The following is a 20041-nucleotide window of genomic DNA, read 5'->3' on the forward strand; positions in this document are numbered from 1 at the left end:
GCACTTGAATCTACGGCGAAAACAAAGAGCGGGCGATCCAGGGATAACGTGGCTTGTATCGATCAGCGAGAAACTAAAGAAAGCACGAATTACCGGGGCTACAGTAAACAAACTCAGAACCGTCGCTACCCTTCGCTCTGTTAGAAGTCTGAGGATTGATGATGATGATGATGATGATGATGATGATGATGATGATGATGATGGTGACGACGATGATGATGATGATGATGATGATGATGATGATGATGATGATGATGATGATGATGATGATGATGCTGACGACGACTATGGATTGAATAAGTTAAGGAGCATGTATCTCTTGGTCTTGGTTGTTCCAACAAAAATTCAAACCTGTTGTGGGTTGTATTATTTCAAGGCCAGAATCATTAGGAAAAACGTTAACAAAGATCTTGCTGAATAATACTGTTGAATGTAAACTCACCCAAACTATTCTTGAGACTAGGGTCAAGATAAAACTTGAATTCCTCATCCCAAGTCGGGTTAGCAGTGTTATTTTTCACTTTCGTCTTTTTTTTCCCATTTGGTGCTGTCTTGATGTACAACTTGACATAAGGATCCGGTGTGTCGACTTAAAGACAAAATCATTAAAAATCAACCATGAATCGTCAGCCATTCAGTTACGACGGAATTAGTCAGGCAACCAACCCAACAACCAGACAACCAGTAAGGAACTCTGGTAGTTAGTTAGCCAGCCAGTCAGGCAGGTTGGCAGCCAGCTTCCCAATAACCAGCCATCCAGAAAGTCAGTCATTTAGTTAGTCATGTGGTCGGTCGGTCCGTCAGTAAGTCTCCTAATCGTATATGAGTGTACTCCCCAATTAGTTTGAGAGAACTTTAGGTCAGACGGTCGGCGAACCTGTCTATGAGAGGAGCCAATTACTCAGTCAGTCAGACAGCCGGACAAATCAGTCTTAAAGTACTTGGATGGCTGTTAGACAAGCATCCAACAGCTCAGTCAGACAGTGCGGAATACAGGGTCGCAGCCACAGAGTCTTTCAGTTGTTCAACTGGTAATTTGGTCGTTAGTCAAATCACGCAGTCACCAACAACTGTCACTTTGACAGTTACGGATAGTGAATCATGCTGAGAATTGATTATACAGTAAACTGAGTCTGTATGGATCAGTAAACTCCTCATAAACTCCTTGTAATTTTATATCTCTTCTTGAAACATCCTTTAAAAAAAATATACCAGATAGGCCGATTTGCTGTATCAAGTGACGTTTTCGTATTTTCCTGTTTTACGTTTAATCACTACATGAAATTTTCAGGCGTTGAAAATGTTTAATTAACATTTCGTCGATAACCGCGGTATTGAAAAAAATCTAGCTTTGGAACTTCGAACAGTCAGAAAATCTTTGCGAGAGTGATTGTTAACATTATACTTACCCATGTCAGAATAATAACCCAAAGTGATATTTCGCCCACGAAGGACTTTGACAACAAGCTCCAAGCACGACCGATAGGAGGCCTGGGGAGACAAAAGTAAATGACCACGTGACTCACTCTGAACGACACTTTTGGGAATTTTCCAGGAAGGGATTCTCGTGGGCGAAAGTTTACTGTAAGAATGGGAGAGCCCCTGGGAAATTACTCTTACCGAACCAGTTCAAGAAGCATTTGAATTCCCTGCAATTCCCTGGTCATTATTTTCTGGCCAATCAAGAGCGGGGAATTCAAATGCTTCTGGAACTGGTTCGGTAAGAATAATTGCCCAGGGGCTCTCCCGTTCTTATAGTAAACTTTCGCCCATGAAAATCCCTTCCACCCGACTAACCGCCCCTGGGTCCCCGAGGATGGGAATTTTCACGTTATGTAGATCTAAATTTTTCGAGTTATTAAAATTGATATTTTATGAAAATTTCTGCGGAAAATCACCATTTATTAGCACATTGTACAATAACATACAGGCTCTCCCCGCGAAGAATGTATTGTTCTGTATTTTCTATATTTGATCGAACTAGTTATTTTTGCCATTTGACTGATGATTGCTTGGCAAGAAGCATGAAACCCCGAGTAGCAATTAAATGAAATAGTCCAACTCCGCAAATCTATTTACTTATAGCTCTAGTTCGTCTATTGAGCACTTTAATAACCGATGAAGACTTCAATTCATTTCCTAGTAAACATTAATTAAAGCATAAAATCATCCAAACTTGGCCACCTTTGACTCTAGATAATCAAACCAAGTGCCATTCCTCCTCATTCTCTACTAGACTATTAGAATTCAAAATATCCTTATCGATGATTTTGTTTTCTCTACAAAAAATATATTTTAATGAACGCCACTAAAATGCTGGAATGATACTTCATGCTTTAGCTTCGCTAAAATGTTCGAAAAATGCCAGTATAATGAGCAAAACCTAAGTACCAACCTGGTGGTGGGGGGGGGGGGGAGTGGAGGTAAAAGGCATATATAGAAAAATGTGCGACAACTATGACACTCAGTATAGTTTGTAAATGTCGCGGAATCTTTCACGGACTCCGCACTTGCCTATTCACAAACTGAAAAGGACTGCATCTTTCCTTTTCTGAAGATTTATTTTAACATTCCAACAATCTGACAATCAGTCCGACCCAATCTATTTTCTATTCGCGATTCACAGTTCCGTTCACAATTCGCTCTTACTCGATCTGACCTTACATTACAATTGTACTGATTTACTAGGTTCTATTTGCGCAACAAGTATTTTCCCTACAATCACGAGCACAGTAATTCCCAAGCCTACACTATTGTAAGGCTACTAAATTTAATTTCAATTACACAGTTATACGCGTTTTTCTTCCTTGTTTAGCTTAATAGATGCGTGCAGTTTCATCATTTTCATGCAGTACATTAACTTCGGACTTTGCCAGTTTACAATTGTACAATCTGCTTTGCTTACTCTAAATAAATACCTTCGTTAACTTGTATATTTGCTATTAACACTTTTTTCCTTACTGTTGTATTTTCCTCTCCCAAGCCTAATTTAACTGGCAGAGCTTTTCAACCAGTATTATAAATTCTACTTCCCCCCATTTTATTTGTAACTGCACAGAGGTAGTGGCCAACACGAAAGCCTTTCTCCTTTTGGCCACTACGCACTTCTTCCGTAGAAGGTAAATCATTCAATAAATAACTCTGCATGTTTAAATTTTTTTTTCTCACTGTAAAATATATTGTATTTCGTTCTAATAAGTGTGAATAAAATTGAATTGAATTGAATTGAATTAATCTTTTCATCAAAAGGGATTTGCTGCAGCAGACATGCAAATTACAGAGAGATTTAGAGCGCGACGTTTCGGAGTCATCTTGACTCCATTATCAAGAGAAAATCAGTATATGAACGCGGATATTTAAATAGGCTAGAACTGAAAATTAACATACTAATAGAAAACCAGAACTGAACGTGCAAACTGATTCAAAGTGATTCAATTCGCGCTAAAGTATTTGTTTAACCATGGATTAGTATGTTAATTTTCAGCTCTAGCCTATTTAAATATCCGCGTTCATAAACTGATTTTCTCTTGACACAGCACGTGAAAAGAATGCTTTAAGGCTGGTTTCCATATGATCGCGGATCGCAGATCGCAGATCGCAATAAGGTCTGCGATCGTCTGCGATCATATGGAAACTACTTCTGCGATCCTGCGATCGCGATCGCAGACGATCGCAGAAGATAGAACCATGTTCTATCTAAAGGCTGGTTTCCATATGATCGCAGACGGTCGCAGACCTTATTGCGATCTGCGATCTGCGATCATATGGAAACCAGCCTTTAGTCAAAGATTTTCGGCTGGCCCCTAGTAGACAATACCACTTCTTTGCGTGCTTTTCATTATGATAATTATTTTGTTGTTCTGCAAAGTGCGCAGACAAATGTAAATGAAACAAGACGCATATGTGCGTGAACTTGGGCTTCTTTCCTGGCATATCCAGCTGTAAACGCCAGAAAGTTGACGTGATAAAATCTCAGTTGTCATTTGTCGATTGTCTTACAGCATAGTACGTATACTATGCATACAGCATGGTAAGTATATTGTAAGCAATGTATATTCCTGGTCTAAATTTGCATCTATCTGGCCAACAGGATTTAGCAAAGCGGGCAGGGATATCTTGTGTTGGCTTCATCCCCCCCCCCCCCCCCCGCCCCTCGCAAGAGTTTTTGTTTTTTGAAAAAAGGGAATTCTGATTGAAATTGGTGTTTCGTGGGAATTTCTCTTTGTCAGTATCTTTAACCCATTAATCGATGAAATTTGTCCCGCGTCACATAGGCAAAATTTGATCCGTCTCGAGTGCATGTGTTTGTTTACGCAAGATTACGCAGTTGTCACGTTTTGGCAATTAAACTAGAAAGAAAAACAGACAGAATGCTTTCCTAAAGGAAAAATTTATTCAGAAAAGTCTTTGTTTACGCCTAAGAAAGAAACGCGTATAATTCTAAATGCCAAACGAGAGACGCGAAAGCGATTTGAAGAACTACCAGTCTATTTATCAACCCGTGCGTGGCACGTTTTTCAAATTTTCGCAAAAACTGTTCAGAATATAAAGAATCGGTCAATTAGAATAGTATTTCAGTACAAATTCACGATCAAACCTGTAATTTTTCGTTGAATTCCCAGAAGTACTCAAAAATCTCGTAGAAAGTCCGTGGCCTCAATAAGAATTTGAGATGTCCGCGCTCCGCTAACTCGTCGCCTGGATAAAACAACAATTTGTACTCGAAGCACAGTTTCTTCGCCGTTATTTCTCGGATTGCCGCTATAGAAACTGTTGAGTATTCCTTATTAGTTCTTCTTTCGATGTACCACTTCGAAAAGTTGTGTTTTCCTTCGAAGAACGCGAAAATCGGCGACTAAATAAATGTCCGACCCTTGGAAACCCATGCAGCGACAAGATTACCTGCGCATGCGTTTTAAGGCCCAGACGGCGATTTGTGACTGAATGTGGAAAAAAGAAAAAAAAAAAACGAAGGGCAATTTTCAACTTGGTCTCCCTGTGGGAAGCCCAAGTAATAACCCGACCTTTTGTTCTAAAATCATTTTGTATCCTTAGCACGGTTCGTCGACAAAATTCAGTCACTAGATCCAAAAACACGGTGTGCTTTTTGGATTACTTTAAATTTGGCCTCAGTGCTGCAAATAACCGTTTGACTATGGCATACTGGCATTGTACATAGAATAATTACAACGGTGAAACCAAAACGACCATTCCATATAACACCTTTGCGCTTTTAAATTACAATGGACTAGGAATGCATTTTCATAGCGCATTGTCTGTTCAATTCACTGAGCCCAAATTTTATTAATTTGTTTATGCAAAGTATTCGTTCGATTAACCGCCCTGGGGCCCGTTTCTCGAAAGTCCCCGTATATTTTTAAACGTATTTTTAAACGTTTTTTCGCTGATTAGAAAGTGATTACAGACATGGTTGAAGGCCAATGTTTTCATAGAATTATAAGATTTTAAAATTTAGTATTCAAAGCTAACAAATATTTACTTCGGTTGAGAAACATTTATCGCCAAAGACACTTAACGGGCCTGATAAGTTACCGAGTCTTTCGAGAAACCGGCCCCAGGGCGCTTATTTAATTTCGGGCCAGTGAGGGTGGGTGCTTATTCTAGGTGGGCACTTATTATTTTTCCAACATTTCCAGCAAGCGAGAACATTTTTAGAGAATAACAAAACAAGGCATGATAAAAAACAAATATATTTCAGTTATTCTAGCTTTTGTTGTTTGTTCTATCAAGCTCGTCACCTCCGCCGTTGGGATCAGTCTGCCGTTAATATTTTGTTTTTAAGTTTATTTCGCCTCAGAGAGACAAAACAAAATGCAAAAGCTAACATGAACAAGCCCTAAATAGATAAAAGTTCAAACAAATTTTGGAATACAACTGCGACGCTCCTCTCACCGCTTCACGCTGGGCTAATACAGAAATGATTCTTGTTGGGAGGGGTGCTTATTACTGGGATTTCAGAGCGGGCGCTTATTCGAGCGTAGGCGGTGAATCGAATAAATGCGGTAACTACCACTTTCCCGTATTTTTCTACAGTACTCGTACCTGACACAGGGATGCCATTATTGTTTCTTCTTGCACCCGAGAGTTGGATGTTTGAGTTTCAGGTTCAACTTCAGTCTCGAGAGAAACCGTGGTTTTACAATGTGAGGTCACTGATTCTAGCTGGTGAATCGTCTCGCCGCAGCAGAATAGTGTAAGATTATCAAGACAATAAGCAATCAAAACAATACCCAGAGGCAATGCAAATGCAAGGCCTTACGGTCCTTTGTGTGAGGGACATAGGATTTGGCCCTTGAATTCTAATTCGTAAACAGCGCAAAAATCCTAGGGCCAACAATTTTGTAGTAATTTGCGTTGGAATGAACACATTACCGTAACAATCAAGAAAGTTAGCAAACGACTGTACTTTTTAGGGCTCGTGTATCAGGGTGTATTATCGGAGGGCATCAAGAACTTCAATTGTGTAGCCATTAGGCCTGTCCTCGAATATGGCGCGCCTGTTTTCCGTCATGCCTTGCCACTAAATTTGTCGAACGAGATTGAAAGAATACAAAAGAAAGCTTTGTCCATTATTTCTCTAGAGATATCGTACGAATCGAGCCTTGGACGTTTTAGTTTATCCATCCACAGGTCACCAAAGCGTATGTGACAAAGGTAACCATGCAAGCGTCATAGAAGAGTTTGTTGGGTACATTTTAGTACTCGTGCCTAGGTTTGACCGTGAGTTTGTAACAACATTCCAGGGACACGGCTCGGTCGGCGGCAAAAATGGCACCCGATTTGAAATGAACTTTGTTTTCAACGAAGGCCTGTGTCTCAATAAATGAACTTCTCCGAAAATCAGCTGCCCAGGAAGGACCGTACATCATCCTTCTTGCCCGGCATACGGTGAGGAAGGTAAGCGATTGCTTAAGTTTCAAGCAAATTTTAGCGGGCTTTTCGAAGTTCTCTCCTCAAATGACGGGCCAAATTTCATTCAAATTCGACTGGTGACCTGTGTCACATACGCTTTGGTGACCTGTGATCCACCTTATGTGCCAGGCGTACCGTGAAATGTACAAGAACGTGTTCAGTACGATATCCCAGCCAGTTTATAAACTGTAATAGTCTTTTTTCACGCAGACACGAACCGAAGCACAACCTTAGACAACAGCCCTTTTACAGCTACAGAAGATTTACACCAAACGTTTCAAGCTTGTCGTTCATTTCCGCAATGTGCTCTACTGTGAATGCATAATGCGCCGATCAAATCGAAACTTCAACATCCCCCCCCCCCGGGGCAAACCCCGGGAATTTGACTATTTTCTGTACCCGGGAGTGGGGAATTTGACGGGTAAGGCCTTCCCGGGGGTGGGGAATTTGACCTTGCCTGGGTGGGGTGGGGAAAATTGAACCGGAAGTTTCAGGTTTCAAATCGCTTTTTTTTTGGGGGGGGGGGGGGGGGGGGCGGGCGCCGGAGTCGCTAACAGCTATAAACACGTGTTTGGACGAGATGGAAGAGTTTAAAGGAAGAGATACAGCATTACAAAAAAAAGCTTACAAGAAAAGGTCTTCAAAAGTGAGAGTGCTTAAATATTAATTATTTTTATAGACTGTATATAAACGATGTAGGTTTTTTATACAATGAGTCAAGCTGCGGCTTTGTCCCGCAGTGAATAGTGAAAGAAATAAACACTGTCGAATGAAAAACCACTTTGGCTTAAATTGCAGAATATCCTGCGACTCGAACAACATTCTTCGTAGCCGGCTAACCAATCAAATATGTATTTCTAGTTCTTTAAACGATGAAGTTTTTTATGCAATGAGTCAAGCTGCGTCTTTCTCCCGCATTTGGGTCTGCAGAGGTTTTTAGAATAGCCATAAAACAGCAGTGAACAGTTAAAGAAAAAAAAACATTGTCGAATGAAAAACCGCCGCTTTGGCTTAAACTGCAGAATACCCTGCCACTCGAACAGTCTACGTAGCCGGCTAACTCATTTTAAATATCTTATTATGTATTTCTCGTTAAACAACCTTTGCCGTGTTTCGGAGTTAGAACAGCTTACACTTGCTGATTGACGTTGTCCGACTTAATAAATTCAATTTCCAATCATTAGTTTCAATGTTAAAGTTGTGGCTTCTGTACTAACTCATGACAGGAGCCGACAACGATTGTTCTTTAGGAGGGGCATTGACAGACAAATCCGACGATAAGGTGGGGCATTTGAACACCATTTTGGCCCGAGGGTCGAGGGTCGAGGGTAACTAGTCGAGGGTCGAGGGTAAATGGTCGAGGATCGAGGGTAAATGGTAGAGGGTCGAAAAATGATTCAAAATTATTTTCAAATTATTTCTGAACTTCGTCAACTCAAAAGTTCACAGGCTCGGGTTTACTCGATTTTCTGGTGCCTGTTTCTGTCGCATTTGGGTCATATTTTTGTTTGTCAAAAACGTTTATATTCCCACGGACTCTCCGTCGTGCTGAGCATCAGAATCTCGATCGCCCTTACGGTTAAATTATTTTTTTCCGGACTGCGAATTCGAATTATGGCAGAAGACAACGCGAACGCTGAAGAGTTGGAGCTGAACTTTGGTACGAAAAAACCGGTGAGGGTAAAAGGAGGAAAGAGTTCGCGGAATGGTATGTGGAATGGCGTGCGGAATGGCATAATTATGCAAAATACGATTTATGCGGGGAATAAATTAACTGAAGAGCGCTTCCTGTTTTTGCGCCAATTTTGTAAGAGCAGCAGTTTTTCGATGTTGCGGACTATTACAGTCAACCCAGGTCACGCGTGAACGATATTTTTGAAATTTGAACGGAATTTTGAAATTTACATGTCAGTTTTGAAAATCGCCAACGAGATTTCAGAGTTCCCTAGCTTATTGACGGTATAAAGCTATGAATTTTTCTTTACATTGCAAAATTGAATATTTCAAGAATAACAATTGTTTCCCAAGAATTTTGAATCTTTTTTTTCAATTAATGCGTCTTTTTCGGAACGATTTCCAGAGAAATGTCCAACATTCCATTCACACATCGGACATTACGAAGAGAAATTCGAATGTTCATTTCACTCTTGGAAATACTGTCTGGGTTGACCGGTAAACAACCAAACAACAGATCGAGGATTAGAAAATATACGCCTAGGATAGAACATGTCTGATCGCTGGTTAGGAAGTGAGAGTAAAGAAATCGATGAAGTTTCGCATTCAAGGAACTAAGAATAAATTAAATTTCTAGTTGACAAAAAGAACGTGGCAGCGAGAAGCCTAGACAAAAAGCAACACCAGACTGGAGAAATATAAACATCAGTCCAAGGCCAAAACTATTATGTGAGAAATTTTAAATTTAAACTCGGTCATTTTATCAGACTCTTTGACGATTATAATTTGTACAACTCATGGGAAAAATATGTTCTACTTTTTCTCACCTTACATTTTCGTCGAGCGACGAATACGCAAGTCACTGTTGAGCTGCTGAGCTAGCTACCTAGCTATTTAAGAGCGGATGTCTGTAAATATCAACCAGAGGTGTGCAATAGTGAAAAATTCAAAGCCCACGGTAAAATATTGCAAGAAATACATGTTTTACTTCGATCTGATAATTATTTTTGATGTAAGGCTATGATCTTGAATTCACAGCTCCTGAACCGGGTTTTCGGTGTCTGACACCACATGTTGCGAAGACCTTGTTTTAAAAATCAAACCAGTTTTGTTCCAAACGAAAAACATCCAGTCTGATAAAGTACATAATTATGGACATCATGAATGGTATGTTACTCATCTGAAGTGAAAATTAAATATTTAGGAGATTTTTCATTATTTACAATTTTTTAAGCGATTTCTCGTGATGCCAAATTGACAAATTTGCGAGGCTAAAATCATCAACTGGTACATGGCATTGAGGATAAAGATTTACACCACGTGAAAGAGCATCATTTGTTCTTGTAAAATCCGCTTTCAAAACTATGGGCAACACAGAAGGAAATTTTTGATGCCGTGAATAACAAGTAGTACTTTAATGAAATTTGAGCTTTTCTGTCACGGCATTCCGATGCTAAAACTCAGATAGACACAACGTAACATGAAAACGTTTCAAAGAACAATTGTTTGTCGGTACTTGCTAGAGGTTTTGGCCCACGTTCATAGTATTACTTTCCATGGTTTTTAATCATTTCGGGCAGGCACAAAAGATTGTAGCAGTTTAATTAGACCCCGAGTTCAAAAGCGTATAAGCGCCCGGTATAAGGTCACAAAGGTCAGTTTACGTAGTCAACGTTTTGAATTCGGACCAGAATGTTTTGCATTGAATCTTACTTTAGAACAAATGAAACAATAGCTACAAGTGCTACGTAATTCATACCTTTTTAGCGAGCTCTCTGTACATTGTAGAAATCATCACATCAATCAGGAACGAGATATGCATTTTGCCGCGATTTAAAAATACGTTTAACGGCAGAGATTGCGTTACAGTTTGCGCAGACCACTTGCCCCCAGGGGGAGGGGGCCTCCTATATCAAATTGACGAGTTGATCGTCATAAATTTTGAAAAGTACCACTAAAAGGTACCAGAATTTGTTTTGTAGCCGTGGTCTGTATAATTTTCCCACTTAGTGGTACCAATTCTAAAAATGAATACGCTAAGTGACAGTTGACTGATATTTATAATAACTTTCTATTATATGTTTTCGCTCAATACCCTAAAACTGGCTAAAAGATACCGCCATACCTTTCACAGGTACCAAACCACGAATTTTAACCCCCGAAAGCTACGATCACCCCCGTCAATTTTTGTATAAAGGTTCACCCCCCGGGTGCCCTGTGAGCAGAGGCCCTTCGACTTATCTAGGAAAATCAAAGGGCTTCTGCTCGAATGGTTCCCCCCGGGCGCATGCCAAGGGTAATTTTTCACTGCCCCTTCGATACAAACTGTAACTGCAATTTAAATGTGAGCTGTATTTCCTGTCACTGAACTTTCTAAACGTGCAGTCAGCCCACGTTGGTATTCAGATCGCTTCAGTTTGTTTATTTTGCTCTGCAATCCAACTTTTAAAATGCTAGTTTCTGGTTTCACGGCGTTCAAACAAATTGAGCCGAAATGCAGGCGCGGATCCAGGATTTTGAAATGGGGGGTGAATTTTTGTAATAATGTAATTTTTTATAGAGCCAAAGCCTGGTTGAGGTGTTTGAAGTCTGTGCAGCGAAGAGCTCTCAAGGAGCTTATTAACGTTAACAACAAAGAAATTATTCTCAAAAAAGCAGATAAAGGCAGAACAACCGTCGTTATGAACGGAGAAAACAAAATCAATGACGGACAGAAACAATTGGATGATAGAAATAACTGTCAGCCACTAGACGAACCAATGGTTAGAGACACATCCCAGAGAGTTAAACACCTCATTAATGCCCTTCAACAAGCAGGGTGCATAGACGAAATGACGGTTAAATGGTTTAACCTAACACCAAATCCGCCTCGAAGCCCAGTGTTTTATACCCTCACAAAAATTCACAAACCGACATTAGTCGGAAGTCAAGACCTATCATATCTGGATGTAATGGCCCAACAGAACGCCTATCATCATTCGTAGACAAACTACTTCAGCCAATAGCACAAATACAGGACTCGTTTCTAAAAGATACGACACATTTCATAAGGTTTATTGAAAGCACTAGGGTGCCTAGAAACGCTTTTCTAGTCTCAATGGATGTCACTAGCCTTTACACGAATATCCCACAGGAGGACTGAAAGAATCACTATAGTATGCAACGCATACGAGAACTTTCATGCCAATAACCCTCCTATAGCTACAAATTTCCTCAGAGAAATGCTCAGCCTTATACTGAAGGAGAACTCCTTCCAAACACACGGAACTGCCATGGGCACTAAAATGGCAGTAGCTTTTGCCAACATCTTTATGGCATCTATAGAAAAGGAGATCTTAAGGCAGAGCGTTCACAAACCACTAATGTGGAGAAGATTCATTGACGATGTATTTTACTTGTGGGATACAAACAAAGAAGAAATAGAAAATTCATTGAGCAAGCAAATTCGTACCACCCTACCATAAAGTTTACCGCTGAAGTCTCACAATAAGAAACAACATTCTTGGATACAACAGTCTATAAGGGACAGAGATTCGAGAAAGAATCGATTCTCGACGTGCGCACACATTACAAACCTACTAAAACATTTCAGTACACAAACTACAACAGCTGCCACCCAGCAGGCACTTCTGAGGACAAACGCTTCTAAAGTAGTGTTTGACGAAAACATTAAAAACTTTAAAACACGCCTGGTATCGAGAGCTTATCCTAGTAACCTGGTGGACAAAATCCTCTCCGAAGTTAACTTCGCAGAAAGGAAGAACGCTCTTACACAAAAACAGAAAGTGCACAAGAAAATTCTACCCTTCGTGACACAATTTCAACCATCACTGCCATGTTTGAAAAATATTCTAATGGACACTGAATGGCATTTAATACAAAACCAGCCGCTACTAAGAGAGATATACAAGGAACCTCCCTTTATCTATTATAGAAAAGGGAAATCGCTTAAAGACATGCTTATTAAAGCAAAATTATAAAGGCTTTTATCAACACAATGGGCACACAGCGGGAGTCGTGTAGGTCTGTCAACCCCATTTCAACAGGCTCAAAATGAATAAATTGATTGGTAGAACCAGTCATCGCTAATGCACATTCTCCACCTCAATTAGAGAAATCAAATATTATTTCAATATTTGACGGATAAGGAAAAAAAAAAAGGAAGGGGGCTCAAAAAAAGGGGGTGAAAATTCACCCATTTCACCTCCCCTGGATCCGCCCCTGAAATGGTATCGTGTGAGTATGCTTCGATTGTTGGAGGACAATGTGGACAAAGTGTTGGAAATCCAGCGAATACCCAATGCATTCCAATCAGAGATTGTGGCACAGACATTCGAAACTATCTAAGGGCCACGGGGTTTGCTGACTGAACACTGAAACTTCCCGTAGGCAGAGCAGGTATCGAATTACTGTAACGCAATACCCCTGACCTTAAATAAGAATTACCTTTAATAACGCTTGCAATTTGATTTTGAATTACTGGTTATTACATCCACACGCATTTATTATTTTAGTGATTTTTTGAAAGCTATTTGGCCCTGTGTTTTGTCACTGTTACCGTACAGTTTTCGGACGTAAAGAATGGGGAGGCGGCAGGGTAAGAGCGAGGAGGGAAACGGGGTTTCGTCACCACTGTCGTCCCTTTTTTCCCCAATTCCTGCAGTACGACTCACACCTGCTACAGTCGACCACAGTACATTGTCAGCAGGAATAAGGGAGGGACGTAGGGGGAGCAATTTTTGTCAGAAAGAGGGCCAGGGTTTCACAGCCTGGACGACACAGCTACGCTCCTTTGGCTGTAAAGCCAGTTCTACAAAGTGAGATAACTAACTGACTAAACTTCAGGGCAAAATTTCCCTTGATATCTTCGAAATCGATGACAGCCATCTAATCAGGTCTATTTGCTCAAGACATCGAGATGCTTATGGCATCAGGCGGCGCTGCCAAAACCGATTCTGCGCCGGTCCCACCAAGTTGGGCAGCTAATCATTTCAAGCAAACGAAGGGAGATCGGAGCATCACATTTGTGCAATCTAGACTTATCCACAAGCTGGCCTCGATAATAGTGCCTGTCGGCTTTCGCAAGTACTATAAAAATTCAGAGCATAGCACCATATATTCAGGCAACATGATCATGTTGGATCGTGTTCTTACTTTGACCCATTAAGGCCAAAGAAACCATACTTTGTCTGCTCAAATTCCATTACTGATGGATGAACTATCTTTTATCGTATGAAAACTATCATACAACAGACAATTTTTGTGAACAATTAATTGAAAATTGGGTCTTACCCAGATGAACTAGACAGTCACATTGCTTTTAACTCTCCTTGAGTAGCACTCATGGTAGCCTCGCGAAACGCCCCTCGGGGACGTGAGCGATGAGAGGCGGCTGTATTCGCAGGCTACGTTAGACTGAAATTTTAAAAACTTTATCAAAAATCAAAACAACTGCGCGAGTGTAGACGCAACCAGATAAAATTGTGATAACCCAAAATCGTAATCTCAGTTTGAACTGATTATATAATTAATTGTCTTTGGGGTCTAATCGCTTTTTATCCCGTGGACAAGGGCGTCGTAAGTGCTAGGTCAGCGGTCTACCGGTGAAATGTATGTAACACAATCTTTGTGACCAAATGTATAAAACGGCCTAAAGTGTTACGATGTTTCCTATAGATGTCCCATATTTCTTAAACATCCAGTGTGGCCGCTCAAAGGTATGAATTATATAGCACTCTTAGATATTTGCTCCATGTTTTTCAAAGTAAGATTGAATGAAAGAAGTCCTGGTTTCATTTTATTCCATATTTACTACCCGGTGTTGCGACCGGTTGACAACGTAAACTAACCCGTGTACGGCTTTTGAACTCCGCTAAAATCTTTTGACACTGCCCCTTAAAGATAGAAAACCAAGGAAAATAGTCTAACAAGCATAATTCATGCACAGGCAGTGCCCCGGTAGCAAGAATTAATAAACCATTGTTGTTTGAAACGTTTTCATGTTGTGTTTATCTGAGTTTTAGCAACGGAATGCCGTGACAGAAAAGCTCAAATTTCACTAAAGTACTACTTGTAATTCGCGGCCTCAAAAATTTCCTTCTGTGTTGCCCATAGTTTTGAAAGCGGAATTTACAAGAACAAATGATGCTCTTTCACGTGGTGTAAATCTTTATCCTCAATGCCATGTACCAGTTGATGATTTTAGCCTCGCAAATTTGTCAATTTGGCATCACGAGAAATCGCTTAAAAAATTGTAAATAATGAAAAATCTCCTAAATATTTAATTTTCACTTCAGATGAGTAACATACCATTCATGATGTCCATAATTATGTACTTTATCAGACTGGATGTTTTTCGTTTGGAACAAAACTGGTTTGATTTTCAAAACAAGGTCTTCGCAACATGTGGTGTCAGACACCGAAAACCCGGTTCAGGAGCGGTGAATTCAAGATCATAGCCTCACATCAAAAATAATTATCGGATCGAAGTAAAACATGTATTTCTTGCAATAGTTTACCGTGGGCTATGTTGTGAATTTTTTTGAGAATTTTGAATTTTTCGCTATTGCACACCTCTGGTTGATATTTACAGACATTCGTTCTTAATACGGCGATTCAGGTAGCTATAATTCAGTTACGCGTTATCGAACTAAACATATCCGTCTTTAATTAAGGTCTTTCAGTGCCAGACGTCCCAACCTAAAATGAGATTTAAAAGCGAAAAAGCCCTAGAGCAAAAAAGCAGATGACAAGTATGGTGTCTAATTATCGACACTGGTTGTGTGAAAGGTTGTGAAACTATTCTTATCACAAATGCATTTTGGTCAAATTGTTGTTCATTTTCCCGCTCACGATAAATGAATCATCGAGCATACAGGGTATGAGAATTGATCTTTTACCGAGGGTTAAAAAAAAAAAAGAAAAAAATGTTTATTATTTGCCCTCGGTAAAGGATCAATCTTTGTCCTGAGAAGACTTCACGCTGCCACGTTATTTTTGTCAACCGAAGTCGCATGGAGTAAAGTGAACATGAAATTTAATTTACTACGGATTTAGGCGTCGTCCACACGTATCCGGAAATTTGTGAAAACGCAAATTTTTTTTTACGAATACGGCTTGCGTCCACACGTATCCAGCGTATTTTCCGGCCGTATCCGGAAATTTTTGAAAACGCTCTCCAGAGTGGAAATTTTTTTATCCGATACGAATACGTATACGTGTGGACGGTCGTATCCGGAAATTTTTGAATACGCTTTCGTCATTCTCTTGGATCCAGTCTTCACGGCGAGCATTATAAACAAACATGGCGTACAGCAAGCCGGGTTGTAGCTTCTTTGTTAGTTGCTCTGATTTCTAGTTTGATATCATGCGTTCAGATAAATGCAGCTGTGATAAATTTACACAACCAATACATTAGAGATCGACAGGATGTTTTGATATTGTTATTCTGGATTCGACCAAGACGGACAAGCGCATAGTGGGGCAATTTTATCAGTGGCACAACGCTCGAAGAAGAATGGAGAGAGAATTTTAGAGCTGCGAACTAGAGCAAATCAGAAAATTTCCGGATACAATCGGATACGTGTGGACGGCTAAAAACGATTCGAATACGCTGCGTGTGGACGCGAAAATTTTCGCATCCGCAAAAAAATATTTGCGGAAAAAAAAATTTCCGGATACGTGTGGACATGGCCTTAGTCATAGTTCCTTGAATGCGAAAACTAAAAACAGTTTTCATCGCTTTCTTTACCCTCACTTCTTCCAAATCAACAATCAGACGATCAAATCCTCGAATTGTTGTTAATATTTAGCAAGAGTCCGCAGCATCAAAAAAGCTGCTGCTCTTATAAAATTGGCGCGAAAACATGACGCGCTCTTCAGTTAATTTATTTCCCACGTAAATCGTATTTCGCATAATTATACCATTCCGCACGCCATTCCACATACCATTCCGCAAACTCATTCCTCCTTTTACCCTCACCGCGAAAAAACCAGTCGACAAGTGTCAGCGTAAAACAAGGATGCTTAACACTGGAATCGAAACCAAAGTGGCGGTCATATCAGAAAATCGGTCTTCTACGACAAAATCGATCGAGTCCTCGACGTCTCTGTTGTCTACAGTGTTCACTCGCAAGCAAGGTCACTTGATTGCGAAGAATTAGACGTCTCAATATTAAGCACAACATAAGCAGTATTTCTGCCTCAATTTGAGCTTGATTTAAAAGCAAAATACAAGCAATAACGATCAGGATTTGAACGTGTTCCATTATTGTTTTGGCGCGGAACAGAATAAATTAGAACGAAATATAATATACATCACCGCTATTTACAGTTGTTGACATATCTGACAGATTGTAGACCAGTGCGGATAAAAACGTTCAGACATAAAATTGTTACGACAAAATTTTTTGTTCAGATTGTTCGAAGACAAATCCGAATTTGTCTGCTAGTGCGGATAGACCCTAATCTTTTCAAAGCGAGTGAATCGTTAGACAAAAAAAACCCACTGGGTTTCTGCTCCGAATAAACAATATTGTTTTAAAACTTGGGTGTTACAACGATACGTAACAGCATCTTCAGCGTTCGCGTTAGCTTCTGCTATAATTCCAATAGGCCTTATCACGGTTTTCGACGCCATTTTGACGAGTAGGCAAACAGGCTTGAAATAACAGTGTTTGTATGGAAATCCGATGTCAAATAATTCTCATAAAACATCACTTCTGAATTAAAATTCATGAATTGGAAACTTTTGGCACTAGGAAAAGGAGTTTAAGAAAAAAATTGGAGGGATGTAGCTGTGCCAGAAAGCGTCCAGTCGTGTTTTGAACTTTCCATACATTTGTCTGTAAAGCGAAACAGCCGTGACCGCTACTAAAAATAGTTCGCGGGAAAAAAATACAGGAAATGTATGGAAAGTTCAAAACACGACTGGACGCTTTCTGGCACAGCTACATCCCTCCAATTTTTTTCTTAAATTCCTTTTCCTAGTGCCAAAAGTTTCCAATTCATGAATTTTTCAGAAGTGACGTTTTATGAGAATTATTTGACATCGGATTTCCATACAAACACTGTTATTTCAAGCCTGTTTGCCTACTCGTCAATATGGCGTCGAAAACCGTGATAAGACCTATTGAAAAATTCATGAATTGGAAACTTTTGGCACTAGGAAAAGGATTTTAAGAACAAAAGTGAAGGGATGTAGCTGTGACAGAAAGCGTCCAGTCGTGTTTTGAACTTTCCATACATTTGTCTGTATAGCAACCCAGCCGTGAACTGCTACTAAAAAAAGTTCGCGGGAAAAAATACAGGGAAATGTATGGAAAGTTTCAAACACGACTGGACGCTTTCTGGCACAGCTACATCCCTCCAATTTTTTTCTTAAAATCCGCCTTTTCCTAGTACCAAAAGTTTCCAATTCATGAATTTTTCAGAAGCGATGTTTTATGAAAATGATTTGACATCGGATTTCCATACAAACACTATTATTTCAGACGTGTTTGCCTACTCGTCAAAATGGCGCCAGTCAAAAACCGTGATAAGGCCTATTGTTTTAACGCGGTGTTTAGAACGATATTCATGTCTTTGTTTGGGAGCTTGCGGATTTAGTGTGAACAATTGTAACACGTATTGTTTGGTACAGTAGGCTTCCCTTCCCTACTGTAAATTACATTTATTGCAAGTAGCTAATTAAATAGATGACGCTTTCGAGTTTGCAACTTCTACGGTGCAGTAACAAGTCGTAGGATATAAAAAACAGATTCTCAGTACAAAGGTCGCACCATTTGAACACATTAAAAATAACCTCCTTCTTCTACAGTCTAATTTCCATTAGAAATTGGCCAAAATTTCGATGATGCTAGATTCTGGGTATAGTTCTGTAGGAAAATAGGTTTGGATGGAGAAATTTCTTTAATTCAGTGAGGTGAGGAGTGTGGTAAACGAAGGTGCTTCCTGATAATGTTTTGACTGAGTGTCTGTCACTGAATACGATACGAATACAAAACTCCTTCCTGTATTTTTCTACATTACATACCTGATACACAGATGCCATTACTGTTTCTTCTTGCGTCTGAGAGTCGAATTTTTGATTTTAGTTGAACCTCAGTCTCGTCAGAGACGGCGCAGTTTTACACTGTGTGGTGAGTGATTCTGTTCTATCAACCGAATCACCGGAGCAAAATAATGTAAACATCAAGTAGTATCCCAGAGGCAAAGCAAGATTGGCCCATGATTGTGACGTGTAAATACCTTTAAAAAAAACGTGGTATATAAATTTACCGCGCTTATCGTTTCCCCAAAGCACAAACAAACGCTGGAAATGCATTTTTTCTTGTCATACCGTAGCGGCTGTTTGGTACCGCCATTTCAAGTAAACCGGATCTACAATTCTTTTTTCTTTTCCAATTTTAAATAGTTCGGATGTGACCGAAACCAATAGCTAATTCACAATCTACATGTATTCTTGCTTGTTGTTTATTTATGAGAATATTGTAGTGTGACTGTAGAGCGTGAAGCTGTGCGGAAGGAAGTCTTTTCAGCCAAAGATTTTTGGCTGCCATCAAACACCTCCCACGCCGATCGTTTTTGTGGAACTCATACAACTTCCTCTGGGGAGGAAGTTGTATGAGTCCCCTAAAAACGTGACCTAAAGCCCACGTAAGCATAGCCTCCCACGCAGTCGTTTTTAGGGGACACGTATTACCTTGTATTACGAGTCCCCTAAAAACGACCCGAAGCTCAGGTAAACACCACAAATGCTACTGAACACAATCTCTTATGCTAAAAGAAAAGCGAGAAATGTTCCTTCGCGAAGACGAATTACAAAAGAGAATGGAGGAGTTGGACCAAATAATTTGAAATAGCAACGATCTGCAAAATGTCGAAGACACTCTTAAAGAGTATGATGCTCTTAAAGCTGATTGTGAATACAATCTACGAACAAAAAGGCAAGGCAGCAATGTTCCGCTCTAAATGTCGTTGGATAGAGGAAGGAGAGTGCCCGACTAAATATTTTTTCAACCTAGAAAAACAAAATTATAAAAAAGACTATTACTGAACTTCGATTAGAGGACAACAAAATTGTATCCGACGAAACTGAAATTGTAAAATCAATAGAAGACTTCTATGGCAATCTCTATAAATCCAAAGGACCTCTAGCTGAGGCTGAATTCCATCAATTTACAAGCGAACTAAACCTTCCAAAAATATCGGATCGATGACGAGCGGGGAATATTGGAGGGTCTCGTCCCTTTTGAGAAGTGTAAAGAGGCGTTCGAATGTCTCAATGACAACAAGTCACCCGTTGAGGATGGTTTTACTGTGGAATTTTTTAAGTGTTATTTTTTTAACTTCGTTGGCTTTGATTTGGTAGAAAGCTTTAACTATATGCTCATGAAAGACAACTTTCAATATCTCAAAAAAGGGGGGATAATTA

At 39.9% G+C, this 20041-nt stretch overlaps 2 protein-coding genes across 3 annotated transcripts in view; one reads left to right on the plus strand and one right to left on the minus strand.

The window, feature by feature from the left end:
• LOC146458184 (cytosolic phospholipase A2-like) overlaps window positions 1-18904 on the minus strand; it is a 33799-nt gene extending 14895 nt beyond the window's left edge. The window contains exons 1-3 of one of the 2 annotated variants that reach the window (XM_085090710.1): window positions 18641-18904; window positions 1410-1491; window positions 443-589 (exon numbers count right to left, since the gene is read on the minus strand). In XM_085090710.1, coding sequence (XP_084946836.1) covers window positions 443-589; window positions 1410-1491; window positions 18641-18658 — 247 coding nt within the window. In that variant the 5' untranslated portion in view covers window positions 18659-18904. Of the gene's footprint in view, window positions 1-442; window positions 590-1409; window positions 1492-6063; window positions 6243-18640 lie in introns of those variants that run through there. The other variant, XM_085090711.1, reaches the window with a different exon arrangement.
• The window catches only part of LOC146458185 (uncharacterized), a 252490-nt gene that overhangs the window by 6158 nt on the left and 226291 nt on the right, over window positions 1-20041 (plus strand). The gene's annotated exons all lie outside the window — the stretch shown is intronic.

This window comes from Pavona decussata, unplaced genomic scaffold (assembly GCF_977016875.1).
Source record: "Pavona decussata unplaced genomic scaffold, jaPavDecu1.1 SCAFFOLD_233, whole genome shotgun sequence".
NCBI classification, from domain to species: domain Eukaryota; kingdom Metazoa; phylum Cnidaria; class Anthozoa; order Scleractinia; family Agariciidae; genus Pavona; species Pavona decussata.